Source organism: Dromiciops gliroides, chromosome 2 (assembly GCF_019393635.1).
Source record: "Dromiciops gliroides isolate mDroGli1 chromosome 2, mDroGli1.pri, whole genome shotgun sequence".
NCBI lineage: Eukaryota > Metazoa > Chordata > Mammalia > Microbiotheria > Microbiotheriidae > Dromiciops > Dromiciops gliroides.
This window is the reverse complement of record NC_057862.1, coordinates 492,621,079-492,645,199: the sequence shown is the minus strand read 5'-3', so window position 1 is coordinate 492,645,199 and position 24,121 is coordinate 492,621,079. Positions and strand designations below refer to the sequence as shown.

The 24,121-nt window shown below is 35.5% G+C and overlaps 1 protein-coding gene across 9 annotated transcripts in view; it reads right to left on the bottom strand.

Moving 5' to 3' along the window:
- Positions 1 to 1,343: 1,343 nt before the first annotated feature.
- The window catches only part of KIDINS220 (kinase D interacting substrate 220), a 140,170-nt gene continuing 117,392 nt past the window's right edge, over positions 1,344 to 24,121 (bottom strand). For all 9 annotated transcript variants that reach the window (XM_043982823.1, XM_043982824.1, XM_043982825.1 and 6 more), the window contains 4 exons: positions 10,759 to 10,884; positions 8,165 to 8,263; positions 7,235 to 7,471; positions 1,344 to 3,830 (listed from right to left, as the gene is read on the bottom strand). In XM_043982823.1, the coding sequence (XP_043838758.1) occupies positions 2,556 to 3,830; positions 7,235 to 7,471; positions 8,165 to 8,263; positions 10,759 to 10,884 (1,737 nt within the window). In that variant the 3' untranslated portion in view covers positions 1,344 to 2,555. The remainder of the gene's footprint in view (positions 3,831 to 7,234; positions 7,472 to 8,164; positions 8,264 to 10,758; positions 10,885 to 24,121) is intronic.

The window sequence follows — 24,121 nt, the reverse complement described above, 5'->3', positions numbered from 1 at the left end:
GTAAATATTACCAGGTGGCTAAGACAGAGACAAGTTCTTAGAGATTATGTTATGACAAGAAAATTATCTGTGGTTAAAGTAAAAGTATTCAGAATTTTCTGAGCATGGTAATAAGCAGGGAGAAATTAACCTATAACTCAGGAATGGCTATATGGGGTATACATTTTGGAAAAGTGCTATTAACTACACCAAGAAAAGTGAGTTCATGAGCAGAAGCTAATTATTATAGATGATTTTTCCATCTGTACTGGGAAGCATATTTTTCTGGGGTGAAAGTCATAGAAATGAACAGTGATTTATTTTCCTTAAAAGTCCTATCAGTGAGTAAGCTACTTCTGGGGCCTTAGCTGTAGGGTTGTACTGTGTATTGGTTGATACATATTGAATTTTTTAGCTCATTAGTGTATCATTTAGTGCACTGGAAAGGTTAATCACCAAATACTGATAAGTCATTTACCTAAATGATTGATTCAATCACAGGAATAACTTACTGGTGAAGGCTCTAGACAAGTAAATTAATGTCAAATGGAACATGTAGAGTATAACAATAAGTTATAAAAAATAAAACACAAACAGCTCAGAGTATGAATTATATTGCAATAAATAAATACTCCCAAGTCAAAAATGGCATGCCAATTTTTTATTGTTTTCTAAATCTATATACTTGATACTCCCATGCAAATTCACTTCAAAGGTAAAGCATGTGTTACAATGACACTGATATGACAATTACTCTCCTAAAAGGAATGAAATAGTTGGCCTAAATGAATCACACAGCTTCACATATTAATGTTTTGATTACTAAATTCTAAAAGCCAATAACCTATCAATAACTGGCCTAGTCCTTTTGTTTTGAAATTAGATGAATATTTCTTTTGATGAAAGAGAATATAATTATTTTATGAATTATTAGATAACACACAACAATTATGTAATCTTCACAGGAGACCACAAGAAAGCAACTACTTAGTGCCAAAATTATAAGATTCCAATTCAGTTAATAGTTCACTCATTATATTAATGAAAAGATATTAACTATTAAATACCCACACCACAATATTACTCAACTAAAACCACATATGATCCTTATACTTTGCACATATGTATTTCTTCCTAGTTGTGACTATCTGCATAAATAAAAAGTTACTTTCTAAAGACAACAGCAGATCACTGGGTGATTGTGATGTACTTATTAATCCACGTATTCAAATATAGATATTCCAGGAAATGTGGGAATAGCAATGTAAATGGAATCTAAACAAAATTTTATATTCACATTGATTCTGAGTGAGCATTTCTGTACTCCTGCTTTGTTACAGAGGTTTAAATGAAAGATTCCATGATGCTTCCTCCCCAATAGTTTAAGAATAAAATGATTGCATTTTCCTTCAGTGATGCTTTTTTTCCTTCTCAACATATACTATCTTAAATTGTTATGTAATGTACAGCTAGTTCAATTTGCTCGTTTATTCATTCAAGAAATATTGGTATGCCTATTATACGTATGTCTTACCAGTTAGATTTTAGTATAATGCTTTGTCCACAGGAAGCACATAATATTCATTGAATAAAATAATCATAACTGTTAAAAACACAATTACTAGTGAGCTGCTATATTTTTTCTTAATTGGACACATAATTATTTAAACACACTGATATAGCAGAAAATTCAAGTGTATGAGGGAAAAATGTACCATATTCTGGTTCTAACTAATTCATTAAATGCCATTATAGCTAAGTGTGTTTTAATGAACTTAGCTCTTGAACCAACAGATAAGTAGACTATTAAAAGCAGGGTTGTAAATAATAAAGTACAATGCACCCACTCTAGCTAATGGGTGCACCTATTCCCAGGTCTTCAGTAATATAAAGAATCTCAATCAAGAAGCATGGAAAAAAAGGAAAGATAAAATCAAAGCTTCCTTGGGCCTAACTCTGGGCACTATTAATTTACTTTCTTAAAGTTCTACTAGACTATTTCTTTTGTGCTTCAAATAGATCCATAGGGATTACTTGGTCTTTCCTACAGAACAGTGGCTCAACAATGATTATCAGTGGAATGTCAGCTGCTTTAGTGCAGGGACTGTTTTTTTGTTTTGTCTTCTTAATCCCCAGAGTATAGCATGTGGCCTTGCACATAAAGGTGTTTAATAAATGCTTGCAAGATTGGATTTATGGATTACTCAATTTTATAGGTTATTTCGGTCTCCCAACAAGAAAATTTTGTTGTCTAAAAGGGAACATAATAGTTTCATTTTCTTTACATTTGGAAACAATAAAATTTATCAAGAGGTTCATTACTCTTAGATTTAGACTTAGAGTTCCACTTTAAAATATGTGGAGCCAGATAACCACAAAAACTATATTTTAAAAATAAAAATGGACTTCCATTGTTTAAATTACAGGACAATCTTTTCTTTCCTCAAAGAAACCCAGCAAATCTTTTCTTTCCTCAAAGTTCTTGAAAATGAACTACAGTGTTCTTGTTTAATGGACTTTTAAGAAAATCTTGACTTGGAAGCATAATATTACTGGTGGGTTTTTTCTTGTTTCACTTAAAGGATGCTTTCTCTTTCTTCACCAAAACCTGCACTGTCAGAAGAGGTCACTGTATGAAGCTCAGAAGAATCTTTTGAAAGCCTTGCATAACTTGAACGTTGGCTTCGTTTATGGGTCATGCTTTTTAGATTTTCATTCTGAATACCACCTGAATTAGAACTGGAACCAGGCCGCAAAATAACTTGAGAGGTATCCCTAATTCCTTCCGTTTCATCAAAATTTTGGTTAGCTCTATTAGTTGGAGCACTGTTGTTATTTAGGGTCACAGTACTGGGTGTTCGATTCAAGTTATAGCCTTTTTGGCCTGTTATTGCTGGCCAATTTTCCTCAGGGCTACTTGCTATCAGACTGCATTCTGAAGGACTCTTCTTGTCTTCTGAGCAAATGGACATACGTGCTACAACTGGATCCTGAAGGCCACTTAAGCTGTGTGGTATTCCTTGTTTTCCACTGTGGCTGTCATCTTCTAGTTCTATGAGGTTGGCCTTTTCAAGATGGGAATCATCAGCAACTTCATTGTGAAGGGAATGATTTGGAGAACTCTCATTAGACCTTACTCCTGAATCAGAGGAATCTTTTTTGTCTAGGAGGGCATCTGATAAATATTCTTTTGCTTTAATGAAGGTTCTAATGGGCTCTGTGCTGTGTTCTGGAGATTTGGGTATTCTATCTACTTTTCCTTCTACTTTTTTATCCTTATCTTCTTTAAGAAGTGGAGTGTTATCTGATTCTTCGGTCCCAGACTCATCTTCATCACTTGGAAGTTTTTGATAGCGCAGCCCACTTCCTTTTAGTTTCAAATCTGTCTGGAAGAGGCTTGGTCTTTCTAAAGATTTCTTTCCTGGGAGAAGTTTACTTCCAGACTGATCAGATTTTTCATCTTCTTCAGTGATAGGATCCAAAGGAGATGCATCATTAGTGGAAACCCCTGAAGATGAATAATCTATAACATCTCCCCTCTTGATTAAAAATGACTTCCTTGTATCATCTTGTTTCAGTTCACTATCCTTTCCTTTTTCTTGTTCTATAGAGGAATGTATGGAGCCCCCTGATGAACTCTGACCCATATAGTATAGCCCTGTGCTGTGTGGAGAAGATCTGCCACTAATTGTTGCAGAACTTGCACCCCCTTCTAGCTGAGACATCTGAGCAATATATTCTCTATAGGCATCTCTATATTCTGCCTGAACCTTATCAGTAAGCTTTGAAATTTCAATACTGGAATCCTGTGAATTGAGACTTGAAAGACTTGGGGTTCTGCGAGTTTGTGACTGTGAAGACAGAAAAAAGAAAATACTTTAAGAATTCAACTAAGCAATAAAGAAGAATAACAAATACTAGGAATTTTGAAATCCTGGAATTCTCAAAAGTCACTTAAAATTATTAGCATATTATGAAAAATTAATGCTATTCCACTTAAATTCTATAGCTCAAGCATTTTTAGAAATTCTTCAATAATTCTATCATTTTAAAATTATTTTATATAAAGATTTTTAGCAAATTAGAGTTATATTTTAAAATAAATTAGCACTTATATCAGCAAACGATCTTGGCATTTTTTTTAATATCTACAAACTGTCACTTTAGTTGGTTAAAAGTTAATAAGACTGGGGCAGCTAGGTGGCGCAGTGGATAGAGCACAGGTCCTGGATTCAGGAGGACCCGAGTTCAAATCCGGCCTCAGACACTTGACACTAACTAGCTGTGTGACCCTGGGCAAGTCACAATCCCAATTGCTTCACCAAAAATTAAAAAAACAAAAAACAAACAAAAAAGTTAATAAGACTAAACAGTATCATGGGAGAAAAGGAAGGAAGCAAAAGAGATAAATCTTTTAACATCAAAATGTCAATTTTCAACATAGTTTCAGAAATTACTAGTCTAACAGCTTTGAAAGATTTAAGAATTCTGATCAATGTAATAATTAACTAGGGAACTCATAATGAAGAAAGCTACCACACTCCCTGATAAAAGAGGTGGTGACCTCCAAGAGTACATTGGAGCTTTATGTTCATTAGGATATGTGGGAATGTCCTAAATGTTTTGTTTGTTTATAACTATTTTTTCTTCCTTTTTTAAAGGAACGGAGAGACAGATTTTCTTTAATTGAAAAAAAAAATTTAAAAAGAAGATGATGAATTGTACTCCTACATATTATCACCCCCTATGAACTCTGACCCATATTGTGTAGCCCTGTGCTGTGGAGATCTGCCACTAATTGTGGCAGAACTTGTGACCCCTTCTAGCTAAGACACCTGAGAAATATATTTTCTATAGGCATCTCTATATTCTGCCTGAAGCTTTGAAATCTCAATACTGGAATCTTGTGGCTTCAGACAAGTCTTTAAGATAATAAGTTACAGATAGATGGGTGAAGAAGTCTGTCAGTGGAGCACAATTACACACAGTGGTTTCCTGAATCTTTAACATAGGGACTGTCACTGTATACTGCACAGTGTCAAACACAAAAAATAACCAATATTGCTTATTTGTGACTATACTTTTCCACTCAAGTTCCAAATTCAGGGAAGAGAATATTTCCCCCCAAAATTCAAAAAGGTCTTTAAAGGCAAAGAAATGTTCAAGGAAAAATATGTAAAATGAACAAAAGATACAAAAGAACAAAAGAAAAGAGCTATACGGCTTAAAGTTGCATTAAAAAAGATAGATGAGTCAAGTGAAAAAAAAGGTTTCCAAATTAAGTTGGAATCAGAGAATTCTGGAGAGCTTCCAGTGTCTTGAAGGAAAAAAAAGTCTCTGAATGAATCCTTTTAAACATTTAATTTGTAAATGACAAAAATCCTTATTAATACCATCAAAAGTAGTAACCTTTTGAACACCTCCAGTTAGTGGGAAATCTCTATCTCATGAGGTTATTTAATTCCATTTTTGAATAGTTCCAAGTGATAGTAAGTTCTTATGGTGAGCTAAATCTGCCTGCTAACTTTCACCTGCTATTTGTAGTTATTAGCTCTACAGTAAAATAAAATAAATATAATCCCTCTTTCATATAATAGTCCTTCAAATATTTAAAGATAGAAATCACAATCCAGGTGTTCTCCAAAGTCTTCTCTTCTTCAGAATAAGTTTCCCTAATTTCTTCAACCATTTCTCTCACATCATCACTTGATGTCTCCTCACCATTTTAGTAGCCCTTCTCTAGGTGTAACCTTGTTTGTCAATGTCTTTCCTGATGTGTGGGATCCAGAATTTAAAATGATATTTCATGTATTCTGATTCATGGCATTGTAGGACTACTAAAATTCTTCATTCTGGAAGCTTCTATAAGTGTAGGGCAGCTTAAAGATAAGAATTACTTTAAATTTTAAAGGATCCAATAAGTGACAAGGAAAATATGGAGCAGGAAAACAGGCACAGAATCAAAGGAAAGGGGTAAGGAAAAACGAGGAAAAAAAGGTAAAAAGTAAAAATGTGGCAGCAATACGGTGAGCCCCCAATGAGGGGGAAAACACCGTCTCCTTTTCTATGTTTACTCACAATCTAATACTGAGTACAAGAATTCTGCCACTTATCAATTTAAAGAAGGGTCAGATTTTAGGTCACAGTTAAAAAAACAAAGCACAGAATACAGATGAATTCTAAAGATACTAAAGACAACCCAGAAAGAAGAAAAGGAGCTAATCATGTTGGAAGGGTGGGGGGGTGGGGGTGTAACAAGGGAAGGGAAATAAAGTTCTGACTTATTTCCTCCTTTAAATAGTCTTTTTTAAAAAAAAATCAAGTAATAGAATAATTTTTTTAAGTTTCATTTTCCAACTTAAAAAAAACAACAACAAAGTAGTTTTGGCATTGAGGAGACAAGCATTAAAGACTACTCGCCAACAATTTATAATGAAAGGGAGACAAAATGAAAAAGGAACAACAGGAGATAGAAAAAAAAATTTTTTTAAAAAGTAAATACAAGAGGGGCAAGCTAGGTAGCACAATGGATAAAGCACTGGCCCTGGCTTCAGGAGGACCTAAGATCAAATCTGGCCTCAGACACTTGATACTTATTAGTTGTGTGACCCTGGGCAAGTCACTTAACCCTCAATGCCCCACAAAAAAAAGGTAAATACAAGAGAAATGAATAAAACCATTTCCCATTCATTTGAGAAAAATAATCCTTATTAAATAATAGTAGACCTACCATGCATTATATGAACTGCTTCTCCTGAATAATTTTTCTTTTAAATTGAGTTTCCTTGTAGCTGATTTCTATTTTTCATTCTCTCACATTTATCCTTTTATCTCTTCCCTTTTCTTTCCTTCATTTCCTTAATCCTGCTCATGTATTCATTCTCTGGCTCTTCTTTCCCTCATTCATCCTTTTTTGCTCCTCTTTTTCCTCTTCCTTTTCCTGCTCTTCACCTGTCCTCTTCCTTCCCTTTTTGTAGAACATTCAGAGGAAGAGCCTGCATGCTAAAAATATCTATCATTGTTTTTAATATTTTATTTAACAGCAGATGAGAAAATGTGATTATGAAAAACTAACAACTATGGTTTTTACTATTTTGTGTATAAACAGTTCTACAAGAAACCTATGTTTTAACTGTTTATCACTTAATCTAATCCAATTTGCAAATACCAAATGGAATGAGATACGACCAATATTTTCCCTACAAATAATGCATTTTCCTTTTACTTCAGACACCAAAGGCAATATTTTAATTACCTGCCAACTTAAATTACTGTGGCGTGGAGGAGCTTCATCAAGACCAAGAGTGTTCAGTTCTTCAAAACTAAAGTTCAACGTGTAGGGAGCCTGACTAGAAAGCTCTGTATGTGGCAATTCATTATGTAATGAGCGACGAAGAGATTCGCCATGAGGAACTGAGATATCAGGATGATCAGCCATTACTTGTGACTCTTCAGCAACTGGTTGGTTTTCTGCATTTCTCATATCAATTACCTTAACAAAACAAGGAAAAACAGTATTATTGGTAGTATGGGAAGATCAGGTTTTAAAAGTTATTTTTTAAATTCCAGGTTATATTAGAAAGCAGGAAATTTGCAAATGCATGTTAAAGTTTAAACAGTATATATCGCCACCAACAAAGCCTTTGGCAAGTAACAATGTAATAGATGCTGACATTTTAAATTAATAATTATAATATATATGTTATTATATTAACAATTATAATTTGTCCATTATAATATCAATATTACTTTGAAATAAAATTGAGATGAAGAGAACAATGTGATATTTAAAACAAGCCAGGAAAACAAAGATGCTATAAACTAAACCTCCATATAAAATACATTTAGGTGTGGTTTGACAAACATCAATAGAGAAAATTAGAAATGTTATTAACGTTCTTCAAATATGAGGAACAAATAAATACTTGGATTACATTTTACTAGATTAATAACAGGAACTACTTCAATTACTATTTATTTTGTACCTATTCTTTACATATTTATATGTGTACATATTCTCCCTGACAGAAAGCAAGCTCCTCCAGAGCAGCTGCTTTTTTATTTTTTATTTTTGTTTCCCTAACACTAAGCACAAAGCTGGACACAGAAGAGGTATTTAATAAATGCCTGGTTGATTCCTTACTGGCTTTTGACAAAGAAGTGAACCAAAGTTATTTAATCTTACCATACTTCTGAAAAGATGCCAGTCCCCAAAATGCATGTTCATTTCTTTCTTCAATTCATCAATGTTGCACTGAGCCAGTACACGGCCATTAATATTTGCCTGGTCAAAGTAAAACTTGAATAAATATATGTAAACACAAAAGCAACATGAAAGATTTCTGAACTGAACATTTAGTCCATTTTTAATTGTTACAGACAAGAAAAGGTTATAAAGAAGAACCATTATCATTTTACTTTAATAATCTGGGTATTATTCCAACAATTTCAAAGAACCTTATTAGGTAAAAGATGAGTAGGTCATAAGCTCATCCATCTCTGCCTACTTAAATCCTACTACTAACACTTTAGGGGCCAGTTTAAGTATCACTTTTTTAGTCTCTGAACTTTTAATATAGCACTTACTGTCTGCTACTTATTTTGGTGATTAATCATACTTTCACTAATTCAAAAATCTAACTTTCTCATTGTGGAGACTTTCTTCTCCAAAGTAAATCACAATACTTAGCAAACATTTCATGAACAGCAGCCAACCAAAATACCCATTCTTGGATTTTAATCTTTTCAAGGATCTCCCTCTTGGTACTCAGCTGGCTGATTCAAGGATGAGAGCTTGTCACCTAGTCCTGTATTTCAAGTCCCTCTACTTTGGTAAGAACTAGAAGAGTTTGCACACAGGGAGGATAGCCTTTGAGAATGCAGGATTACTTTCATATAGTTATTAGATATCAGAATGGACTTTAGTGGAGGAACTAATTATATATCACATTATAATTTAACTTTTACATGCACGTGTGGGAAGCACCATGATGAAGTGTAAAGAGACCTTTGGAGGTCTTTAATAAACGGCTGAATAGCTATTTATTGAGTGTACTGCAATGGGGATTTGTTTTCAGGTATGAGCTGTAGCAAATGATTACTGAGATCCTTTCCAACTTTGGAGTTCTGTGATTCTGACACTTTCCCACCTATAAAGATGTCATTGTGATATGAAAGCAGACCAATTTGGGGGTTTTTTTGGTGTAACTATAATCACCAGGACTCATAATTCATTAATTTTATGGCAATTAAATCCACCTGTTCGTGAATTCTTATTGAAATCTTGGTCCTCAACAAGAATAATTTTCTAGCAATAAAGTTTAAGAAGTATTAAGGTATCCAAGGGAGAGTTATGTGCCACCTGATGGGCATGTGCCACCCTCTTGACCATCAACACCTTTGAGATTCTGATGAAGATATCCCAGGACCCTGGGAATAATAGTGCCAATCATCCCTGCTCACAGCCCAGCCCCTGAACTCATAACTCATGGAAGCAAACTTGTGGGAAAGGGGTCACCCATGCCCACCAAATTCCACCAGCAGGGCAAGAAATCTACCTTATGTGAAGAACAAAGAACTCTGACAGAGAAAGGAAGAAGCATGTGCCAGGCAAGTCAAACCATCCTGACTGCCTCAACTATCACCTCTAACAGCTATGCTACAGCCACAGTGGAACAAGAAAAAGAAAGTTCTTACCAAGACCTTGGCACTATTCAACATAAGAAACACATATGGATACACCCAATGAAATGACATTAAAGAAAATGCATCATCCTCATTTTGCCCATTCTACCCTAAAGTCCACAGGTCTCTTCGACTTGACTTGCAGCCAAAACCTCTTTTATGTGTTCTCTCCTCCAATAGAATATGCATTCTCTGAAAGCAGAGACTGTCTCCACATTTCTATTTGTGTACTGCCCCCTCCCCCGCAACACTTACTAAAGTACTTTGCACACAATATGCACTTGCCTTTTCTTTTATTCATTCACTTATTCAAGAATAAGGACAAGTTTATTTTATGATTTCTCAAATATAGTAAGAAAAGACAGGGTAGTTCATCTCATTTGTGGAACAGCTACATTATTAAAAAGTTGTGGCTGGACCAAAGACCAACTAAGGACAATTACTGGAGTAGAGAAAAGAATATATTCAGCATAATTCATTTTTCACTAATATTGATACTTTTTTAATGAAAATTTCTTTAATAAGGTAATATAACTTGCTGGGAATATCCTCCACTGCAAGGTGATTAATCAAAGTGAAGCCTTCCTACTCAAATACATGGCTATTTGACTGAGCAGGTCCTAAAAATCAGTTAATAATCAAATTATAGGTATACCAGCTAGGAGGACATATAACCCTTCCTTTTAGTATAGCTGTGCCAACCCCAAACCATAATGTGTGCAATACACAATCAAAGTTAACAGGTCCTAAAACAGTCATTTAAAAAAATTGCATTAAATATGACATATTTTGATAATTATTTAAATCATACAAATAAATGTCAAAAGGGTAAACACAAAATACAAGGTTATCAATTGAAAGTAGAGCTAAAAATCTAAGTGGTAATACCATTTGATTATAATAGTTTCTTAAAATGTTTTTTTTTTAATTTCTAACTGAAAATGGGATAAAAGAATCATGTTCAGATTTGCACTTTTCTGCCCTTGAAGGAGTACATTTTAAAAGGTAAAATTCATTGGCTTCACCATCTTTACACAACTTCATTTTCTCTTCTCTTATTCAAATATTAATCTAGCATATAAACATATACATCACCTTTTTAATTGTTGCACAGTACTGAGGTATCATACTCTGGTCCAAGCCCTCTATTTGTTTCAGTTTCTCACACACAGAATCTACATTCATTGAGTTCAATGTCACTGATTGTCCTGACACTGTTCCCTAGAGAAGGGAAAAAATATACATTTATAATATTTTTAAATGTTTTATACATACAGCCTTGTGATGCAGGTGTGCAAAATCACATTGTGGAGAACTATACAAACATAATTATTAACACTGAATTCAATAATTTAAGAAATTTTCATAACAAATGATCCAAAATCACTTGTACTTATAAAATAGGAAGGAAATATTACTTAAGAAATGGTACAAAATTATTTTAAAATGTTGGTCTTCAAATGTGTCACTCTCAACTATGGAAAAGTTGCAGTTTCATTCAAATCACAAATTTCTAAAAAAAGAAAAGAGAAGGCTAAGGCATTTAACCACCAAGCAAGCCCAATAGGAAGAGTGTTTGCTGAATGTGCCTTAATCAAGAGCAGGAAAAGAAAGAAGTAGGAAAAAACACATAAAAGCAGAGAGTTTACATAGAGAATCCAAGTGTCTACAAACACCAAAAGAAAAAAATCACCCCCAAATGCAATTATTTATGTTTCCTCCCCAGTTCTATAATACACTCTACAGAATGCCCTAACCAAAATAAAAATAAACATAACAATCCTAAAGATTTCTGCTATCTGCTATATTTTAATTAAATTATTTGTTGATAAAGAATAATGATAAAATTTTTAATTTCCCTGAAAGCAATGTTTGTCGCCCACCATGAAAAAGAAAAGATTTATTTCTTAGTTATATCATTAGTTGAAGATATCATATTGAAAAATTTTAAACCTATTACATAAAAGGCAAAAATAAAAGTAGTTTAGTTATTTCTAGTAAGGGCAGATCAGTGTGGAGTGATATACTGCCTTTCCTGTCTCCTTCCAATTTTGGATCTGGATATAGATGGTAAACACTATAGGGAGAATAAAGAAATGTCTTTAGTTTTTTTACTCACCATTATAAATAACAACTGGCTGGAGGGCAGTTAGGTGGTGCAGTGGATAGAGCACCGGCCCTGGATTCAGGAGTACCTGAGTTCGGATCCAGCCTCAGACAATTAACACTTACTAGCTATGTGACCCTGGGCAAGTCACTTAACCCCCATTGCCCCGCAACAAAAAAATAAACAGACAGACAGATAGACAGACAGACAGACAGACAGACAGACAGACAGACAGACAGACAGACAGATAGATAGATAGATAGATAGATAGATAGATAGATAACAAGTGGCTGGGGAAACTTGATATGTCACACTTAGTAGAAACCAAGACCATTCAAGCAGATTATTTAAAAAACCTACCTTTAAGTAAAAATTATGTGATTTGAATTACAGAGGATATATTTGCCTCTAAGACTATTGTAGAATGTTGTTAAATGTTAGATATTAACATGGTGATGAAATCTAGCTGAAACATATATAACAGACATTTGTATTTATGGGTGTATATCACCCACTCCACACACACTTATAAACACACTATATTTTTGTGTGTATGTATAAACATGTTTGGGGTAATGTACAAAGTCATACAAATGGCACTTAACCCCCTCATGAACTCCAGTAAATTGACAACTACGTCACTTAAAAAAAAGATGAGGAAACCATGATGTAGAACATACTGGCAGTAAAAACATTCATTTTATTTGAAAATACATAATTACAAAGAAAACACAGGTGCAAAATATATTATGACATACTAGAAGAACAGAGATCAGATACTTTAGAAAAACAAAAAAAAATTATCAGAATTTCTGCAACAAAATTATAGGTATTATTCAGTTTCAGTATTTGACCTTCCAATGAATAGCACGAATTTCTTTAATTATTGACTGATTTCATCTCCTTGATCTTCAAGGGACTCTCAAAAGTCTTCTGTAGCACCACAATTTGAAAACACTGATTCTATGGCACTTAGCTTTCCTTATTGTCCAAACTCTCACATCCACTGATTGCTACTGCAAATATTGCAAAATGAATTACTGTTATTAGGGCTATACTCCAAAGAGATCAAAGGAAAAGGAAAAGGATTTATGTACAAAAATATTTATAGCAGTTCTTTTTGCATGGCCAAGAATTATAAACTGTAATGATTGGAATGATGCCACCTGCTGGAGACTTACTGTAGAAAAGCTCTGCATGAGGCGAAGGTCCCTTCGTGGTCGCCATCTGTTAAGGCTAAAATTTTAGCTAGTCTGTCTAAAATATCTAATGAGTGGTCACCAATAAATTATCAGCTTTAGCAAGAGTTAGACTTTTAAGCATTTATTAAGGAGAATAAGAATTTGGTAAAGAGAGAGAGAAAGGCCTACATCCATCTATCTATTAAAGGGAGAGTGCATTTCTAGCTCCCTTCTCCACTGGAGTCCTCAGGAAAGAGAGAGTCAGAGTGCCAGGCTCCCCCTCCTTCCTCCCATAAGCAAATGTCACTGGAATCAGGAGGACCTGAGTTCAAATCTGGCCTCAGACACTTGACACTTATTAGCTGTGTCACTTAACTCCCAGCTGCCTCATACACACACAAAAAAACTGTTAAGGATAAAATTTTAGCTAGTCTGTCTAAAATATCTAATGAGTGGTTGCCAATAAATTATAAGCTTTAGCAAGAGTTAGACTTTTAAGCATTTTAATTTTTTTTTTAAGTGAGGCAATTGAGGTTAAGTGACTTGCCCAGGGTCACATACCTAGTAAGTGTTAAGTGACTGAGGCCGGATTTGAACTCAGGTACTCCTGACTCCAGGGCTGGTGCTCTATCTACTGCGCCACCTAGGTGCCCCCTTTTAAGCATTTATTAAGGAGAATAAGAATTTGGTAAAGAGAGAGAGAAAGGCCTACATTCATCTATTAAAGGGAGAGCGCATTTCTAGCTCCCTTCTCCACTGGAGTCCTCAGGAAAGAGAGAGAGTCAGAGCACCAGGCTCCCCCTTCTTCCTCCCACAAGCAAACGTCACTTCCTGACGCCAAAGAAAAGACGCATGGTCTTGCCCTCAGAGACTTTCACCTCATGGCGGAGCTTTTCTACAGTAAGTCTCCAGCAGGTGGCATCATTCCAATCATTACAAAACTGAGGAGATGCCCATCAATTAGGGAATTATGATATATGAGTAGCATGGAATATTATTGTGCTATAAGAAGTGATGAAGGGAACTGTTTTAGAAAAGCTTGGGATGATTTATATGAACTGATGCAAAGTGAAGTGAGCAGAATCAGGAGATCTACACAGTAATGGCCATATTGTAAATTCGTGAAAGCCTTAGTAATTTTAATCAATACAATGATGCACCACAATTCCAAATGATTCACGATGAAACATGCCATCTGTATCCAGATAAGAGAAATGATGGATTCAGTGCACATAGTGAAGCATACTTTCTCTTTTTTTTTCTTGCTTTCTTTTGGGAAGGTAGGGGAAAAAGGAACATGGTTAATGTGGACATTTGTTTTGTACAACTATTGATATTTTTAATAGGTTTTGTTTTTCTTCCCCTTTTATTGGGTAAGGGAGGGAAAGACTTTGGAAGCAGAAAAAAAAAATTAAGACTCTGTGCTTTTAAAAAATCCTTTTTAATTGTAGTGTCTTCCCTCTAAGTTTAGCCCAATTTATCCTATATTTGTTTGTACATAGTTGTTTACAAGCAGCTAGGTAGCTCAGTGGATAGACCACCAGGCCTAGAATCAGAAAGGCCTGAGTTCCCTGTTTACCTCATTTTCCTAAAATGATCTGGAGAAGGAAAAGGCAAACCACTTTAGTAGCCTTGCCAAGAAAAACCCAAATGGGGTCATAAAAAACTAGACACAATTGAAAAACATCAACAACATAGCTGTATACGAGTTGTCTCCTCTATTAGATTATGAGCTTGTTAACAGCAGAGTTATTTGTTATTTTTCCTTTATTTGTATTGGAAGTGTATATTCTATAAAGAGGGTAAGTACTAGATCTATGATTTCACTAGTTTAGGTAAATCTCTATAAGGAGTTTATTCTAAGAAATACAGTCCGGTACAATCTCTGTAATAACAGTCTCAGCAAAGTTGCCTAGAAAACTGAAAGGGTGAGCAACTTGCTTAGGGTAGTAGATGTTAAAGATGGCACTTCAACCCAGGTCCTCCTGACTCCAAAGTAAGCATTCTCTCTTCCTACCATGGTGCCTCTCCTACCATTCTGTAATTACAGTATATGATGTAACTATAAAGACACAAGGTTTACATTCCAATTATTTTCCATATATTTAGTAACAAAATACATACTTGAATCTAAATCTTAAATATTTACAGCTTTCATGATTTTTATGGAGGATTAAAATATTTAATGTTGAGTCTATAAATGTACATACAACCAGAAAGGAATTATATTTGTTAGTAGAACAACTGCATGAAATATATTCCAGTTGTGACTCACTGGGAAAAGGGAGGTTTTACTCATTTGAAAATATACACAATTCCCAGTCTCATTACAGGTCACAGAAGTTGTTTCAATTGTTAGGAATGGAATCCTGTACTTCTACTATAATTCACTAGAGAATTTCATATCAAAGAACAAGCAATTATTAAGTGTTTATGGATTTAAAAAAAGAGGCAAACATATACACTCAAGGAGATAAAATTCTAGTGAGGGCAACAACAAGCAAACAATTATGTACATATAAGAAATATGAGAGGTAATTTTGGACAGAGGGGATTTTCTTGCAAAAAAGAGGATTTTAGGTGAGATTTGAAGAATTTCAGATATCCCTATCACATATATGTAGACTAATTTTTCTGAATAATCCAGGATTTAGGTATAATGTCATTTCTCTATATGGCTTCCACACTCTCACAATGCTTTGGGGTCTTGTTTGACTTATAATTTCTTTCTGGGAGAAAATCTCTAGATCCAAGTTTGTTCAAACAACTGCATATCTTAATGTAGGCAACAATCAGTCTTCACTCATTTGGTTTTTCTTATACAGATGATTAGATCAAATTCTTTTCTTTTTTTCTTTTCTTTGCTATCAAACATTTCTTAATTTATTTAATATTTTCCCTAATTACATGTAAAAACAATTTTTAACATTTTTTTAATATTTTGAGTTCTAAACTCTCTCCCTCTTCCTCTAACCCCTCATTTAGAAGGCAAGCAGTTTTATGTAGGTTATATATATGTAGTCATGTAAAACATTTCTATATTAGTCATACTGTAACAGAAAACAAGAAAAATAAAGTTTAAAAAAAGTATGCTTTGATCTGCATTCAGACCCCACCAATTCCTTCTCTGCAGATAGGAAGTATTTTTCATTATAAGTCCTTCAAAATTGTATTGCTCATTGTATTGCTGAGAACAGCTAAGTCATCCCAGTTGGTCATTGTGTAATAACTGCTGTTTCTCTGTACACTGTTCTTTTGGTTTTACTCATTCATTTTATAGCAATTCATGTAAGTCTTTCCAGGTTTTTCTGAGATCGTCCTGTTCATCATTTCTTATATCACAATAGTATTCCATCATAATCATATATCACAACTTATTCAGTCATTCCCCAATTGATGTGTATCCCCTCAATTTCCAATTCTTCACTACCACTAAAAGAGATGTAATAAATATCTGTGTACATATAGATCCTTTTCCTTTGTTTTTTTTTTTTTTAATCTCTTTGGGATACACAACTAGCAATGGAATTGCTGAGTCAAAGGAAAGGTATGCATGATTTTGTAGCCCTTTAGACATAATTCCAAATTGCTCTCCAGAATGAACAAATCACTTTACAACTCCTCCAACAGTGCAATATTGTCTCAACTTTCCCACAACCTCTCCAACATTTATCATTTTCCTTTCTGTTATATTAGAATCTGATAGGCATTGGGTAGTACCTTGGAGTTCTTTTAACGTGCATTTCACTAATTAATAGTGATTTAGAGCATTTTTCATACAACTATAGATTTTCATCTGAAAACTACCTGTTCATATTCTTGGTCAAATTGTTTTTAGTGACATATACCTACTCTATGTATTGTGCTAGGTTCTGAGGATACAAAAGGAAAATGAAATAGTAACTGCTCTGAAGGAACATATATTCTCTCAAAGAAGAAAGGAGTACATATAAAACCGTAGAGAAAAAAGGAAAAGAGAAAGAAAGAAAGTAGGTAATTGGGTATGGCACTAGCAGTTGGGGGAATCAAGAAAGAAGACCTCAGAAAGAAGGTGGTGCTGGAGCTGTGGTTTGAAGGAAACTAGGGCACCTAAGAGGAAGTGTTGGGGGGAAAATGAATTCCAGACAAGGGGTCAGTTCATACAAAGGCATGGAAATGGGAGATAGATTTTGACTTTTATAAAGGTTTAAGAAGGAGAGTTTGGCTATATCAAAGATAGCATGAACTGTAGCAATGAGGCTGTATAATAACAGTGGAAAACACCTTTGGTGAACACATAGTAGTAGGCCTCCACCAGTCACAGACGACCATGGATCGGCGCCTTGAAGAGCCACAGGCCACAGTGTGGCTGTGCAGTCTGATAGGGAGCCGCAGCTCCTGAGTGACTTATAACTGGTAACTGCCACATCCCGTGTTGTATCTACCCCATGAGGAGTAGCTGGAGTGTCCTCTCCAGGGCGCTGGCCTGGGCGGATCAATATGGAAAACAAGCTGTTGCCCATGCAGCAGGTTTTCCCTCTCCACGACATTGGTGGATCCAAAGGAGAGGCAGAGCCAATACAGTCTGGCACCAGTGCCTCCGCAGGAGTTGCCAGAGGGATGTGATGTCCAACATCCAACTGCCTAAGGGACTCTGACTCCTGATTTTTCCTCAGGGTTAACTCCTGAAGCCTTTCCCATATATGGGTATAGCCGCAAGGCAGCGGAGGTTTAAAATCAAGGGTTCCTTCCCCTAGGCGGGTTGCCTGCCAAGGCTAACAAGTCCCACCTACCCAAAGCGATTGGTTTTTAAGGCGCCAGTGACTCACCTTTGACCCTTCTCCTGTTAGTAGAAACAGTTCTGCCACGAGAAGGCCAGGAGTTGGGCTTCAGCTGTCAGAGGCTATTTGAGACGTACGCTATTGGAGCATTTTATAGAGAGTGGGAACTTATCCCCACTCCCACCCCGGCATGACAAACCCATACCTTCCTGTTTTATGTATTGATTGACATTAACTGTAGGGTCAAATGAATTCTTTATGCAATTGTCAATGGATTTTATCTGATTTTAAGATTTATATGGGGAAAGTGGAGCCATGAAGGCAGAATAAGGCAGGAACTCACCTAAGCTCTCCCCTCTAAAAACTTTAAACACCTCAAAATGACTTCTGGAGTTGTAGAACAAAAGGACAGGGTGAAACAATTTTCCAACTCAAGGCAACTTAGAAAGTAAATAGGAAAGGTCTGTCTCATTGAGGTGAGAGTGGAACACATTCCAGCACTGGCAGTTCAGGCAAGCCAGGAACAGGACCCTTTACTTGGTACAAGCCAGCAGCAAGACCCTGAGACCCCCACCTTCCAGCACAAGTCTTCAGCAATTCCAACACTACCAAGCAAGTCAGCAATAGACCCTGGCCCAACAAGCCAGTAAAGGCCTTGAGGGATACTGAATCAGCAACAGTAACTTCCAGAACTCTCAGTTGACAGTAAAGGGTCTGACAACTAGTTAGAAGGAGATCACAGAAGACACTTTGCTGACACCGAGTGTAGAACTCTGTTGCATTGCCCGAATGGGGATCTGGGTCACAATTCCAGGGTGACAAGGAGCACTAGAATACTACAGCATACAGCCACATGTGAAGTGGGGTTCTTGGTCACAATTGCAGGGCAGAAAAGAGTACTTGTGGTCACTCACAAACCAAATCACAAGCCTGGAGGGCAGTAACCACACACCTCCTTAGATTATACCACATCAGAAGAAGCAAAAATTTACAGGTTCCCATCACCCTAGGGGCAGAGATCAAGTTTAACATATAACTAAAAGTCAAGAACAAAGCTGGGAAAATGAACAAAGAAACTAGAAAAGAAACAAACCAATGAAAGTTAGGATGGTGATAGGAAAGATCGAAACACAAACTTAGTAGAGGACAATAATGTCAAAAATGACTACGTGCAAAGTCAAAAAGAAAAATGTGAATTGTTGTTAGGCCCAAAAAGAACTCCTTGTAGAACACCAAAAGGATTTTTAAAAGCAAATAAGAGAGGTAGAAGAAAAATTTGGAAAATAAGTGAGAATGATAAAAGAGAATCATGAAAAAAGAGCCAATAGCTTGGTAAAGGAAGCAAAAAACAAACAAAAAAACAGAAAAAGAAGTCCTGAAGAAAACAACTCCTTAAAAAGTAGAACTGGCCAATTGGAGAAGGAAGTACAAAAATTCACCAAAGAAACTGTATACATTGTAATTGTATAATTGTAATTGTATAAATTGTATGATTGTAATCATACATTGTATGATGATCAACTGTGTTAGACTTGACTCTTCTCCGCAGTGCAATGACCCAAGACAATTCCAAAGAACTTATGATGGAAAATGTTTTCCACATTCAGAAAAAAGAACTGTGGATTCTGAATTCAGATTGAACCATACTGTTTCTATTTTTTGTTGTATTTTTTCCTCCTCTTCGTGGTTTTTCCTCTTGTTCTGATTCTTCACAATGTAAGTAATGCAGAAACATGTTTAATATGATTGTACATAAATAGCCTATATCAGATTGCTTTATGTCTTGGAGAGGGAGGAGAGAAGGGATGGTGGGAGAAAAATTGGGAACTAAAAATCTTATGAAAACAAATGTTGAAAACTATTTTTACATGTAACTGTAAAATAATAAAAGAAAAAAAAAAGAAAAAGAAAATTCCTTAAGTAAAATTGGCCAAATGGAAAAGGCACAACATTGCACAAAACCTCACTAAAGAAAATCATTCCTTAAAAATTAGAATGCAGCAAGTGGAAACTAATGACTCCATGAGACATCAAAAAACAATAAAAGAAAATCAAAAGAAAGAAAAATAGAAGGAAATGTGAAATATCTCATTGGAAAAAATTGACCTGGAAAATAGATAATAGTGGACTACCTGAATACCATGATCAAAGAAAGAACCTAGACATCACCTTTGAAGAAATTATCAAGGAAAACTGTCCTGATATTCTAGAATCAGAGGGTAAAATAGTAATTGAAAGAATCCACCAATTGCCCTCTGAAAAAGATCCCAAAATGAAAACTCCTCAGAATATCACAGCAAAATGTCAGAGCTCTCAGGCCAAGGAGAAAATACAGCAAGCAGCCAGAAGGAAACAATTCAAACATCATGGAGCCATAGTCAAGATTATACAGGATTTAACAGGTTCTACATTAAAGGGTTAGAATGCTTGGAATATGATATTCCAAAAGGCAAAGGAGCTAGAATTAAAACCAAGAACCACCAATCCTGAAAAACTGAAAAATCTTTCAAGGGGAAAAAATGGATATTTACAGAAATAGAGGACTTTCAAGATTCCTGATGAAAAGACCAGAACTGAACAGAAAATTTGACTTTCAAATACAAGACTCAAGAAAAGCATAAAAAAGAGAAGCTTTTTACATCCCTACATGGAAAGATGATACTTGTAACTCTTTTTTTGTTTTTGCGGGGCAATGGGGCTTAAGTGACTTGCCCAGGGTCACACAGCTAGTAAGTGTCAAGTGTCTGAGGCTGGATTTGAACTTAGGTACTCCTGAATCCAGGGCCGGTGCTTCATCTACTGCGCCACTTAGCTGCCCCATTGATACTTGTAACTCTTAAGAAATTTATCATGAGGACAGCTAAAAGAAGTATACAAAGACAGGGAGTGTGGGTGTGAGTTGACAATGATAGGATGATAAATAAAAAATGAAGGGGTGAGAAAGAGGAATGCACTGGAAGAAGGGGAAAAAGAGAGGTAGAATGGGCCAAATTATCTCACATAAAAGAGGCATGAAAGAGGTATTATAGCAGACAGGAAGACAGGGGAAGGAGTAGCAGGCATTGGTTGAACCTTACTCTCACCAAAATTGGCTCAGAGGGAATAACACACACTCAGTTGGGTATAGAAATTTATCTTATCCTATAGGGAAGTAGGAGGGGAAAGGAATAAGAGAAGGGGAAGAGACTGATAGAAGACAGGGTGGATTGGGGGAGGTGGTGGTAAGAAGAAAAACTGCTTGTGAAGAGGGACATAGAGAAAGATAAAAAGGGGGAAATAGAGTGGAAGGAAATAAAAAAGTTAGTTAATATAACTGTGAATATGAAGTTTAAAAAAAAAGGAGAGGTAGTAATCATGATCTTAAGACAAAGCAAAAGCAAAAATTGACCTAATTAAAAGGCATAAGCAGGGAAACTACTTCGTGCTAAAAGGTACCATATACAATGAAGCAATATCAATTCTAAACATATATGCACTAAATGGTATAGCATCCAAATTTTTAAAGAAGTTAAATGAAATGGGGCAACTAGGTGGTGCAGTGGATAAAGCACTGACCTTGGATTCAGGAGGACCTGAGTTCAAATCCAGCCTTAGACACTTGATACTTACTAGCTATGTGACCCTGGGCAAGTCACTTAACCCTCATTGCCCCACAAAAAAAGAAAGAAAAAAGTAAATACAAGAGAAATGAATAAAACCATTTCTGATTCATTCGAGAAAAATAATTCTTATTAATAGTAGACCTACCATGCATCATATGAACTGCTTCTCCTGAATATTGACAATAATGAGACAACATACCAAAATTTATGGGATGAAGGCAAAGTACCACTTAAGGGAAAATTTATATCTCTAAATGCTTACATCAATAAAATAAAGAAAGAGTAGATCAATGAATTGGGTATGCAACTACAAAAAAACAAAAAAAGAACAAATTAAAAATCACCAATTAAACACCAAATTGGAAATCCTGAGAATCAAAGGAGAGATTAACAAAACTGAAAGTAAAAAAAAAAAAGAATAAATAAAACTAGAAGCTGTTTTTATGGGGGAATAAACAGTAAAATAGATGAACTATTGGCTTAATTTGATTTTTTTTTTAAAAGAAATGACCAAAGAAAACCAAATTACCAGCATCAAAAATGAAAATGGTAGGGGCAGCTAGGTGGCACAGCGGATAGAGCACCGGCCCTGGATTCAGGAGGACCTGAGTTCAAATCCGACCACAGACACTTGACACTTACTAGCTGTGTGACTCTGGGCAAGTCACTGCCTCACACACACACACACACACACCCCCCGCCCCGGCAAAAAAAAAAATGAAAATGGTGAATTTGTTACCAATGAAGAGGAAATGAAAGCAATGATAATTTGTCCAATCATATGCCAAATAAAGCTGAAAATCTAAGGGAAATGGATGAATATTTACAAAAACATAAACTGCTCAGATTAACAAGAGAAAATAGACTATTAAATAACTACACAGGGGCAGCTAGGTGGCACAGTGGAAAGAGTACCAGCCCTGGAGTCAGGAGCACCTGAGTTCAAATCTGTTCTCAGACACTTGACACTTACTAGCTGTGTGATCCTGGGCAAGTCACTTAACCCCAGTTGCCTCACCAAAAAACAAAAACAAAAACAAATAAATAACTACACAGTAGAAAAAGAAATTGAACAAGCCATCAATAAACTCTCCAAGAAAAAAAAAAATCCCCAGGACTAGATGAATTCATAAGTGAATTCTACCAAACATTTAAGAACATTTAATTCCAATACTATATAAACTATTTGGAAAAATAAGCAAAGAAGCAGTCCTACCAAATTCCTTTTATAACATAAATATGATGCTGATACCTAAATCACAAAGAATGAAAACAGAAAGAAAACTATATGTTAATTTGCTATTGAATACTGACGCAAAAATTTTAAATAAAAAGACTAAAAAGGAGATTACACCAACATATCACAAGGATCATACAGTATGATCAGGTGGGATTTATACCAGGAATGCAAGGCTCGTTCTATATTAGGAAAACTATCAGCACAATTGACAATATCAATAAGAAAACCACCAGAAATCATATGATTATCTCAATAGTTACAGAAAAAGCTTTTAACAAAATACAACATCCATTCCTATTAAAAACACTAAGGGGCAGCTAGGTGGTGCAGTGGATAGAGCACTGGCCCTGGATTCAGGAGGACCTGAGTTCAAATCTGGCCTCAGACACTTGATACTTACTAGCTGTATGACCCTGGGCAAGTCACTTAACCCCCATTTCCCCGCCAAAAACCAAAAACCAAAACAACAACAACAACAACAACAACAACAAAAACCACTGGTGAGTAAAGGAATAAATACAGCTTTCCTTAAAATGATAAGTAATGTCTATCTAAAACTATCATCAAGAGAAGAAAAAGAAATTGAGGAAATCAGCATAGACAATGAGAAAACAAAACTATCACTGAAGAAAATATGATGGTATACTAGAATCCTGGAGAATCAACTAAAAGAATTACTTGAAATAATTAACATTTTTAACAAAGTTGCAGGATATAAAATAAACCCACATAAATCACCAACAAAGCCCAGGAGCAAGAAAGAAATTTGTACACAATTACAAAATACTTCATACAAAGTCATATCTAAACAAATGGAAAATACTAATTGCTCATGGGTACGTCGAGAAAATAAAATAAAAATGTCAATTCAACCTAAATTAATTTACTCCTTATTCAGTGCCACACCAATCAAACTACCAAAAATTATTTTTTAGAGCTAGAAAAAATAATAACAAAATTCATCTGGAGGGGGCAGCTAGGTGGTACGGTGGATAAAGCACTGGCCCTGCATTCAGGAGGACCTGAGTTCAAATCCGGCCTCAGACACTTGACACTTACTAGCTGTGTGACCCTGGGCAAGTCACTTAACCCTCATTGCCTGGCCAAAAACCAAACAAACAAACAAAACCCAAAATTCATCTGGAGGAATAAAAGGTTAATATCAAGGGAATTAATGGAAAAAAATGTGAAAAAAGGTTACCTAGCCACACCACATCTCAAGCCATATTATAAAGCAGTTATCATCAAAGCAATCTGGTACTGGCTAAAAAACAGAGTAGTGGGGGCAGCTAGGTGGTGCAGTGGATAGAGCACTGGCCCTGGATTCGGGAGGACCTGAGTTAAAATCCGGCCTCAGACACTTGACACTTACTAGCTATGTGACCCTGGGCAAGTCACTTAACCCCAATTGCCTCACTAAAAGAAACAAACAAAAAAATAGAGTACTGGATCCGTGGAATAGATTAGGTACACAATACACAGTAGTAAATGATCTTAGTCATCTTGTGTTTGATAAACCTGAAGATCCAAGCTTTGGAATAAGAGCTCACTGTTTGAAAAAAAATGCC